Source organism: Zeus faber, assembly GCF_960531495.2.
Source record: "Zeus faber genome assembly, chromosome: 9".
In the NCBI taxonomy this organism is placed as follows: Eukaryota; Metazoa; Chordata; class Actinopteri; order Zeiformes; family Zeidae; genus Zeus; species Zeus faber.
Genome location: NC_137197.1, coordinates 18185051 through 18197180, shown reverse-complemented (window position 1 = coordinate 18197180; position 12130 = coordinate 18185051). Strand labels below are relative to the sequence as shown.

The 12130-nt window shown below is 41.5% G+C and overlaps 1 protein-coding gene across 1 annotated transcript in view; it reads right to left on the bottom strand.

Moving 5' to 3' along the window:
* Positions 1–12130, bottom strand: part of stx1a (syntaxin 1A (brain)) — a gene marked incomplete at its 5' end in the record, with an annotated part of 50236 nt that overhangs the window by 32564 nt on the left and 5542 nt on the right. Inside the window, one exon of the mRNA XM_080006521.1 lies at positions 3080–3157. Within this exon, the coding sequence (XP_079862647.1) occupies positions 3080–3157 (78 nt within the window). The remainder of the gene's footprint in view (positions 1–3079; positions 3158–12130) is intronic.

Below are 12130 nucleotides of genomic sequence, written 5' to 3'. Positions count from 1 at the left end.
ACATAGCCAAGCTGACTCAAGAGGGAGAAAACCAATATCAGGCGCACACACACACACACACACACACACACACACACACACACACACACACACACACACACACACACACACACACACACACACACACACACACACACACACCAGGGCTAGAGATTAAGCTTTTTTAAGCTCATTAAACTGAGATATTTTTCTTGAGATCGCTGAGGTGTGGGGGGAGTTACGTCACGGGCCGCCGGTGAAATGCCAGCATTGACAACATGGAAATAAATAAATATATATATTTTTTTTATTAACTAAGGTTTCATTTGGACATAAAAAGGGACACATTAAGCAGGGGGTCTTTCCCCAGGAAATTTTGAGCGTCAAACGCTTCATTTCCTGCATTCTGGTGACTTTCTATGCACAAATTTGTGCCTTTTCTGCATCACTTTATGGTGGAAATGTATTTATTTATGGAGAGGAAAACCCAAAACACAAAACCTTGCTCAAAGTTTTACTATCAAGAAACTTCCCACTCTGTTGCAGCTTCTAAGTGTGCATAAATTACAGTCCAACAGGGTGTTCAGCGAGAGTTGTGCTATCAACAGTTATACTGTACATGATGGAAACTAACATTTGAATAGGTCCTGTGGTGAAAAATAGTGAGCCCATCCTTTAAACACACCCATCAGCCACGCACATACATAATTAAGGCCTAAAAGAGTAGAGGTACAAGCTCAAATTGAATGTCAGATTGGAAGGGCATAAGAGAAGGTACGGCTTCCTGACTACAGCTGCCATCTGCGGTTCCAGACAGTATCCCCAGCATACGACGTGCAACACGTACATCACCAAGGACATGTCACATGCTCACTGACTATCTGATTACCTCTTAAATCGTACCTTACAGTGTACCTATTTGTTAGCTGTTTGTCCTGACAGGTTGGGCTGGGCAATGCGGCAATCTTACACCTATACAGAGGTGATTTTCTAATCACCAACAACACTGAGGTCCAGCTAATGAGTGGAATCAGTTGCATGGCTCGAGTCAAAGCACGGTAGGACTTTTACTTTCTGAACATGGAATTTTCCTTCCTCTGCTGTTATGGTGTTTATTTCTGAAAAAAGTCATATTATTACACATTTCATTACACCGTATTTATGAAATAATTCAGATAGAGCAGCAATATGCAATTCGCAGATTTATTTGATGAAAAGAGAAGACTATAGAATACTGTTCATAGTACACCTTTACATAGGACACACTAACCCAACCTGGTGGTAGTGTGAGTGACGCAAAGGGCCAAAGCACTCGCCATATCCAACAAGGTTTTCCACTGATTCCTTAATTAACAAGGCCAGTCATGTTGAGAGCCTAGTCACTCATACTCTCCATCAACTCTACTTTAATTTGCTGCAGTCCTCCACTGTCCGCTGGTACTGTCATTCCTCCTCTCACTTCGACCCACCTCAAACACTCTCTCTCCTGGCCTCTCTTCTCTTTTCTCTGTTCACCCTATCTGTATGTCACTCACTGTTTGGTCTGAGGCCTGTCTATCACCCGGCATCTCCTTTCCAGCGACACACCCATTGGCCGCCTTTCTTACAGATGGTGAGCACAGCCACTGTGCCCAGAGGCCACGTGGCGCTGAGGAGTCGTGTCAACCCACACATCGGAACAACTTCCAAGACCTTCAGACTGTCATCCACCGTTTTGCCAATTAGGAGATTCTTCATCACCCCAGTTACCTCTTCCGTGGAAATGGGTTCCAACAATACACGGGACCATAGCCCTGGAGAATGTATGGAGAATGGCTTGTCTCTTGGGTTTATAAGTTCCTTAACATGATATTGACATTGTCACCTTTAGATAAATCCAGAATCGAAGAACAGGAGGACAATGACATGATGATGAAGATAATGATGATGATGAGAATGAAAATGATAATCATGATGATGATGGAACCATGAAAGCTGTGAAGGAGATGGTATATGTTGTACAGCATGTGCCAAGAAAAGCTGACAATGTGAGTGTGTGTGTGTGCGTGCGTTATTTCACGGATTCTGTGATGAATCCAAGTTAGGGTGTGCCTGCAATTTAAAACACAACACAATGGAAGCAGATGTAAATTCTCCAGTACTATCAAGAACCTGCTCAGCCCTGTCTATGATTTACTCTCAGTGAGTTGTGCTCCGTGCACTTCTGAGCAGCTCACTATGGGAGCTGTATGTCTCGGGCCCATTAAAAAGGCATTAGGGAGGCTACTTTACCGAGAGAGAAACCCGCCTTGCGCTAAATTCAGACTGGCTCCATATGACTGATGATTCACAGCAGGCCTCCATCTCTCCGGGGAGGAGTCAACCAGTGCCCCTCCTCCCCTTCTGAGAGGCTGGATGATGTTCACTTTGTGTCAACACCTCCTGTAAGCAGCATGGATGAGAAAAACAAGCTCCCCAACACGTACGCTCATGCACAGACGTACAGGCCTTTAAAAAATATATATATATTATTATATTTTTTTTTTTTTACAAATGCCCACTGCATGTTTTGTTGAAAAACATCAATATTCAGGAGGCAAAGAGTGCTGACGAAAGCGAGGAAATTGTGAGTCTATTTTGGTCTGGGTCGGTATTTGGAAAGACACGACAAGTAAGTTACTTTGTGTTTGAATCGATGAAAAAGGCTTTTCAAATTAAACAAAATACATCTACAACACTTTAGTCCAAGCCGGCAGCCACATCAATAGCTATAAATCACATCAACACTCCCCAGAAGACAGAAATTACATAAGATGGATAACAGTGCTGAAAAAACATCACTATTCTAATCAATATCAGAAGGGGAATGAAGGCCGCGCAGATGGCACATGGTGTTTGAATTGGACTACAACATCAGGTGGCAAGTTATTAGTGTACGACAGAAGAGGAGAGATTGACAGATGGAGAGAGAGAGAGAGAGAGAGAGAGAGAGAGAGAGAGAGAGAGAGAGAGAGAGAGAGAGAGAGAGAGAGAGAGATACAAGCAGAGAGAAAAGGTATGAGTGTGCATTTCTGCGTGTGTGTGTGGATGTGTTGGACAGAAAGAGAGAGAGAGATCTCACCTGGTCAAAGAACTCATCCATAAAGCCTTTCTCCATTCCCACGGCAACTTCATCCTCCTCTTCTCCTGTCTCCTTCCCCTGGAATCACACACACACACACACACACACACACACACACACACACACACACACACACACACACACACACACACACACACACACACACACACACACACACACACACACACACACACCACATTCAAGGTTAGATTTAATTAATGGTATGAGTGCTCCCCACCTCCCCACTGATCAAGGGACAAGAATCAAGGGCCGCAATTACAACAACACTTACTATTGATTAGTACTGCTGGTCCACTGATTAGCGACTACTTACTGAGTCAGGATCAAGGTTGAACAGGGGAAAAACATTCAACATCACATGCACGGACACACATTTATATATACGTATATATATTTGAGAGGAAATTATTTTCCACTTCATGCCTGTGCATTTGCACATAAGAGCAATAAGAAACATCACGTTGCTGATAAAAAATAATCAGAATTTTGATATTCTGAAATATGTAACATTCAAAGACTATTCCAGTCCTATCACTGTATTCTGCAATTTCAAGAGTCAGACTGAGCGTTATAAGTGTCCATACAGCGATAAATGCTGAAGCAGTTCAGATTTCAGATTCCCAGATCTCATCATCCGGCCAATGTCAAACAAATTATATATTCCTCATCTCATTATGAGTTTCTTTTGCTGATCAATGTTCTGGATTGGAAACGCAGACAATGCTTTATTGTGTTGATATTATCTGATCAAAAATATCAGGTTTTGATCTTATTCTGGTTTAGTGACACCTGTTTTCTATGAAAATGCAGTACATATGGAACGGCACAGAATGGGAGAACAATACTTTATCTTATATTAACGGAGCTGGAAAAATGACAAGACATATGTATAGAATATATGATTCATAAATTCAGCAGGGTCTCTCCAAATTGAAACTGTCATAGTAACCCCACCACTACCTACCACTAAAATATGGAGCTACATTCTTGAGCAACACCACCATATTTGCTTTCATAAGCCTTGTTTTTGACCCACGAATAGAAAAACCCAGACATCTTAAGACTTTTTAAAATACTTATGGGACTGCTTTTATTATCCTGTGGCTACTACAGCATGTGTGCAGAGAGCTGAGATCCACCTCTCAGCGGGGGGTCGCATGTGAGCATGGAGTTTTGGAGGTTTTAATCCAAGCCGGGTTCTAGAGGAGCTACCGCGTACAACACGCCAACAGAGAGAAAGGGGGCTGGGGTGTGTGTGTGTGAAGGGAAATGGTGAAAGAAACAGGGGGAGAGAGAGTGTTGTGTTTGAAGAAAAAAAGGAGTCTGAGAGGACAGACTTCTGTGAAACAAAGTGAGAAAAATGACAATATCCAGTGGGAGGAAAAAGACATAGATTTTTGTTAATGACTTAACTGTGGCATATTTTACATTTGTTAAAGCAATGGTACTTTCGCCTTTTCAATAGAATGAAGAAATACAAACATTTACAGGAACGCACCAAACTGTTACCTTAAAATGGTCAGGGGTACTCTAAAATCTGTGTGTTGACTAGTAAACGGGCTAAAAACTACAATTGACACAGGTACGGTCCTCTAAAGCAAGCAGGGCCAATTCAAATCCCAGAGGATGGGGGATGGGAGCAGGCAGTGGGGATGAAGGAAATGAATGGAATGGGATTCAGACGGGCAAAATATTGGTATTCCATGTAGGAATGCGGCAGGCTTTTGTTCCAGTTTTGCTTTAAAGGTAAAGAGGGTGTGACAACCAACTCTCACACACACACACACACACACACACACACACACACACACACACACACACACACACACACACACACACACACACACACACACACACACACACACACACACACACACACACACACACACACACACAATCCCTGACCAAGGCAAGAGACCCTGGAAATCCACAGGGTGCTGCACTCTGGTCTCATCACATTGTCATGGACTGGATTCCCCACACAGAGCAGATGCTCTCGGCTAGACACACACCAATAACCAATATTTTTTCCACACTTTTTATCTTTCTCTTCGGAGTACCCCTAGGAGTACAAGTACCCCCATTTGAGAAACACTGCGCTAAAGGACTTTCAAAAGACGAGACATTCATTTGAAGGCTTTTCCCCCCGTCCCAGTAGTGTACACACTATAGCATTTAGCGTGGGTGATCACACATGTTGGGATTTTAACACACACACACACACACACACACACACACACAGCGACTTAGAGGAAATGCTGGGAGGACACAAGGCCGATACAAGCGTGGAGCCCGCAGGTCCTAACCCCTCTGTGCATTCTATCAATCTATGCATTCCCTATCTGAGGCTCAAGCACGGGTCAAACAGCCTGGCAGTGGTCTGATTATGCTGTTTATTAAATTGCCAAGTAGATCTTGGCAATGTGCCAATGGGGAGTCATTTTATTATGAAAGCAACAAGCTGTGACAATAGATACAGGACAGAGAGCGCGGAGAAAGTAATGCGAGACAAGACAGAGAGAGCACGGTGGGATGGGGCCATCAAGGAGAATGTTATCATTGGGTGACAGGGACTAGAAAAATATTGGTGGAAGCCATGGCAGGTGGGAATAAGAAAATAAACATTTGAAAAAGCTGATGACGGAAAGAAACATTTTCTTCTCAGTTTTCCAAGCGGTGAAATATAAGTTATGGTCCATTCAAATAGAAGAGAATAGACATAAGACACAAGTATGTGATAGTTTGCGCGCTTCCATTGCTTGTTTCCTAGGAAAGGAAGAGAATTGAGGAACACATGTTCAAACGTTTGCAGCATTAAGCAACTGAGAGAGAGAGAGAGAGAGAGAGCGAGATGCAAAATCCATATGGGACCCTTCCTCATGGTCCTTTGTGTTTGTAAGACAGAGAAGACAGTTTTATATATCTTATCAAAGCAGCCAATGGACGCTTCCTGCAATCCCATTGGAAATTACTCAAAAAACCTGCCAGACAACTACTGAAAAATGTCTTATTGCGACACAACCAGGCAGCATTTGTTATGTATTTGTGTGCTCAGTCCCTCCAACCCATAGCCACACACCAACACTTAAATATTTGTGTCTTCTTCAATAAAGCCTATAGGGAAATAAACAACAATAGAAGCCGACTCTGTAAGAACCGCACAGTTTGTGATTCCATCCTGAACATAGAGGACCACTTTGAATCTTCCGTGCTGGGGTACAAAATAAAAATAAAAAAAGCCTCAGTAACACCTTTCTGCAACATCTACATTTGCGCTAGCAGTTGTGAAATTGTGTTTGGCTAATGAAAATTGCATGGCTGTGGCTATAATTTCAGCTATGCTCATGCCTCCATGCATCTTCCACCTGCACATTAACAGATCATTATACAGCATACATACAAGAAGAGTTGAAAGAAAAATTGTATTAAAGGCATGGTTTTATTTTAAAATTAGAATAATATACCAATGGCAAATATCAACAAATTTCAAATTCAACTAGATTATTTGTTTATTATTATTATTTTTTCATCTCTTTGTTTGACCTCATCAGAGAAAGACAGCTAAGATAAGAAAAGAAACATTGACTCAACACGGCCATGGAGGATTTAGGCATGGTCACACACACACACACACACACACACACACACACACACACACACACACACACACACACACACACACACACACACACACACACACACACACACACACACACACACACACACACAGAGCACAATGTGTGGGACACAATGGGCAATAAATAGACTTTTGCCGCAGCTGCTTAATATTCTAAAATTCACGAGATTCTTCCTCTACACAGTTGAGCTACCACTCAGTCATAACACCAAACACTACTGTTTGTTGTCCTCTGAAAATCAACAAGCTTCAACCTCCCCTTGCTTCAGATCATCCTCACATACTGTACAGCTCATGAAAGGCTGCGTCTGACCATGAGGCATTAGAATAAAGCAGAGTTCAACTTCCCATCCCTCGGCGTCCCGAGTAGTGGAGCCGTCTGCTCCAGTAAAACAGGACTCGTGATGAGGTTAGCAGCATGTGTTTATCGCTCCTGCCTGAGGAGTTCATCAGGTACACATTGGAAGGCACATTGTGAGTGGTGTGTGTGTGTGTGTGTGTGTGTGTGTGTGTGTGTGTATGCATCGCCGTTAATTCCTTTTCCCTAACAATCTGTCACAATGTCCTCCTGTGTTTAATCATCTTTTATTCGCCTTCCTCATTTTCCCTGTCTATCATCATGTCCTACCTCTGTTTCTCCCCCTCTCCCGTCTGCCTCCAGCATCAGCTCGCCACACAATCTCATTACCGAAGCTGGCCCACACAACATGGACTCAGTTACCTATGGCTGGCTCTGCTTTTCCCCTCCACGTCGTCTTCCTCTCCTCCGCTACCCTCCTTCTATGGTACCGTTGCCCATATTATTCATCCAATATAGTCTTCCCCATTTGATCTCTCCCCCTCCCCCAGTCTTCTTTATCTCACATTTTTAATCTCTCAGCAGTTCTCCCTGACGGCTTGCCTCCATGACCATTCGACCTGTTTAACGGCGTAATCGTCGACGTGATCCAGTTTAGACGTGGCTTATACAAACTTACCAACTGCCAGGCCATAAACGTTTATAGAATGTATTCAATTGCATAAACAGTGTGTCTGTAGACAAATCGATGGCAGCCGATTCCTGCCAGGCATCTGAATGTCTTCATTTGCTAAATTTCCGAGACGACTCTTTATTGGATGGGGACTCTGATGTCATCATTGATCTCATGGTCACAACTGGGGGAATAACAACATCAATTGTGGCTTGTTAGCATTAGGTTAATAAGCTCATATAGGAATATCCATCTCAAATGCCATAAGAGATATCCACACAAATATTATTTTCTTGGTATGGTCTGTCAGACACGCTAGGTGGCCTATGTTGACTGTGGTGTGAAAATGTCATTACGCTCTAATTGAAGTGAAATGATCACAAGCAGGGAGGAGACATGCGCTGTCGCCCTGCCATTTAACTGCCTGCACCCTGTCTCCATTACCCCCCTTGTTGAAAGGACTCTATATGCATTTTGACAATGAAAGTTCACTCTGAGAACTAAACTACAATTATTTACACCAGAGCCCGACTGATATATCGGTCATTATCTGAATTTTTTTTTACCACATCTGGATCGGCAGTTATGCGGCCGTTGTGTCCCCTACGGGTACGGGACACGGTATGTTATCGAACCGTTTGGTACGCCCCCTACACTTTAATATGCACATGTACACCGCAGTATTACGGTATCATGGTAGAAGTCCACCGGACCCGTTGGTGCAGTGTACAGGTGCACCCTCAGTGCTGCTTCCTATTGAAACCACTGTTGCAGCTCCACCGGCCACATAAGCCGCGCAGAGCCATGCAGCATTTCTCTATTTTTTTTTTTTCCCAATTGCACGGGGCTACGCGAGCCTTTTCAATAGAAACACAACATAAAAATACACAGAAATGTTTTTGTAAAGAGTACCATCAATTGCGGTGTCCAGTCGGAAAATAACCCCCTGCGACGGCCGTGTCCCTCTCACAAACTTCTCGTCGCCACGTCATTCACGAACAAGCCGGTTCTTTTGAACTGCTCTTTTGTATAAACAAAGGGAACGCTGTCTCGCAGGGTGATGGAGCCGTTCTTATTTTTGGTCAAGTTTTACAGTTTTATATTGTTTGTTTAACTTGCTGTTTCCCCCTCTATGTAAGAGATAGCCTATGCCCCTCCCTCGCCGGGAGGTACCCTGGCTGAAGGGTCCACCCCCCCCACAGTCATACAAACGTAGTATTACACTAGCTTTTTGTAGCAGACTACTATGAAAACATTTTTTACATATTTTAACTTAAACGTTTTTTTCCCCTCAAATATAAAGATACCGAAACCGTTACCGTGGCCCCAAAACCACGATACATACTGAACTGTGAGCCCACAGTACCGTTGCATCCCTTGTGTCACGATTGTTAAATAAGTATAATAAACAAAAAAACATTCGTTATTTATCCTGTACTTGTCTGTTTTACACTACTTTTAAGTTACTCACCAAAATAAGTGCAGAAGTCTGACTAGGCATTATCAATCCATCCATGTTTGTTTACACTTCAGCTTAGACACACACGGTTTTCAAAGCAGGAGCATTTTACATTTTTTATCTATCATAAAGTTTTTTGTGTGTGTTTTTTTATGAGATAATAATGTTAAATTAAATATGATGCTGTGATATGAGTTGAATTAGGAAGGGAAAAAAAGTCAGATCAGAGAAGAGCATACAGAGAGGACACGGAGTAGTACGTGGAGGAGAAGAGACGCAACTTACTGTGTGTTGAAAAGTCTCTTTTCCGGCTCACTGAAAACAGCTGTCTCTTACAGCTCCCAAGCATTTCTTTTAACTATGAAATTGTATGATATATTTTGTTTATATGTATTCCACTACAAAAAAAGAACATTATTTATAATGTTTTAATGTCACTGGAATCAATTAACATCCTCAAAAACAAATTACGCAATTATAATGAAAGCTAGGCATTTAGTGGAAAAAATCCTATCGTTTTGTTTAAAATTAAATGAGAATTTGAATGGTTCAGTTAGAATTCTCATTTAGTTTTGTTCACTGGAGAGATCTATACCTCTAAATAATTATTGTTTACTCGCCAAGATTGCGTTAAGCAAGGTTTATTTCTGGGGGAATGCAGGTGATGCACAGGTTCTAAATATTGAGTTGGACGCATTTGTCCACCCCAATAAAAACAGTTTATTGTTTTCCTTAACATAATAAAGATATGAATGCAGGAAATTAAGTGTTTGATGCTTAATATTTCTGGGGGGAGGATCCCTGGACCCCCCACCGAATGTATCCCCTCTTATGTTCAAATCAAACCCACGCTACTGAGGGATATGGAGAAGGGGCCTCAAATAGGTATTGCTTAAGGCCTCCAAATCACTAATTCCGCCTCTGCACACCAAGCGCAGACATACAGGGAGCCATTATTTGAATAGAAGAGACATTGTTATTAAATAGATTTTGTTAATCTGTAAATGTTTTACATAAAATGTTCACACTCTTTTATAAATGTTTATTCACGTAACTTAAACTGTATTTCTTGCAGAAACCTTAAAGGTTTGATTATTTCAAAGCTCCGTCAGAGCCATGCTCAAAGTGATTATTCAAAGCCCATAATGAAAATCAAATTTTAACGTCAATAATAACAATTTAAAAAATCTCAATCAGAGAATAAATTATTTAATAAGAATGAATATTTCTTTCCATGTCATCCATGCTGGCATTTCACTGGTGTGTTACGACGTAACTCCCCCCACCCACTCTTACTTCCGCCATCCCCTGGCGATCAGATCGCCTTTCGGTGATTTTGAGTAGCCACGATTGGATGATTTGAAAATAGAAATGATCACCCAGCCCGTATATATACACTATGTGTATATATACCTTATTTATTGTAATTGTTACCTGTAAATGGGATGTTTTTTTACGTTAATAAATTATAATAAGTGTCCAAATACCTGTTGGTTTTATTTATTTTTTATTTATTAAGCCTTGATTTTCCATTTTGGATAAGTACATTTTTGCAATCTAAACAGCACGTAGGGATGTTATGGTAAGGATTTTTTTCCACCAGTTAATGAACTCATGACATTTTACAACGGGGGACGGAACTCACAGTGCACTATGCATGGTCGCCAATTACGGATGGAGGGAGACAGGTCCCCTGATTTAAGGTCTACTTAGGCTTCTCTCCTCTGCTCCTGGGATAAGCACTTTCATTTTGGTAGCATAAGACTAAGTATTGATAGCACTCTAAGTATTTTATAAATTTTATTTTTATTTTATTTGATTAACATAAGAGCTGATACGCGAAAATTTAATAAATGGGTTTTATTTATATTAAAAAAAAAAAAAAAGCAAAACGATGGTGGGGGCGATGGGCAAGTAATGTAATCGGTGTAAGCCCGAACACACACCGTTTAATACTGGTAACACTGATAACCGCGGCAACCCTAACAGCAAGTAAAGCATCTCAGCCAAAGCTTAATGTCAAGCCCTGGTTTACGTGAGGGGATGCAGAGAAGCAGCCGCATGTGTAGAGAGAGGATAAGATTATAATTAGAATCCAAAACAAACCATTGGATAAAAAACATGAAAAATAAAGACAAAGGGTCTAAATGATAAACATGCAAGATTGCAGCAGGACCAAGAACGATAATGGTTGAGTAACAGCCGGGTGGATTTCAGGTGTTTAAAGAACTTTATCATTGAGTATATAATTTTCAGCAGAAATAACAATGCCACCACTGTTTTATGTGCTGCAGCAAAACCGCAGATTATAAACTGATGTTAAAAGTAGCTCAGCTAATTGCAGATTACATTTTAGAAATGGTGACTGATGATCCACAGCCAATTGCTTATTGTTGTTTAATAACAAAAAAATATAACCCCCCCTGTTTATGTGGGTCTGACAGCAACACTAGCAATTACTCATTAATGTTCCACCAAATTAAAATGTCACTACAATGAAGCAGGAAGAAGGCCACGTGTCAAAAGACAGACACATAGAGATTTTGAAAAATGATTTGGTGCAGAATGGGTGAACAGGCCATGTCTTTATGCTCAAAGGTTGGCGTGTGCGCGGGCAGAATAAGGTTGGGCCACATATGAATATTGGGGGTAACTGTGACTTTGATTGCAAGTAGACCAAACATGTATTGTCAGACAATCACCCCAAAAAGCATGCTTTAACGCATCCATAAATGTCCATTATCTCACACTGAATGCCAGCCAACAGCAGACATTGGATAGCCTTGTCAGCGTCACCTCATTTGCAAAGACAGATGAGTCTCCGGGAAAAGCCAGACTAGTCACACTCATTTAATGGCTTATTAATGCAATTATGCAGTCTCCATGTCTTGATAAACTATCAGTGCGTGTGTAAGTGTGTGTGTGTGTGTTTGTCTGATAAATATGCCAATATAGGACAATCA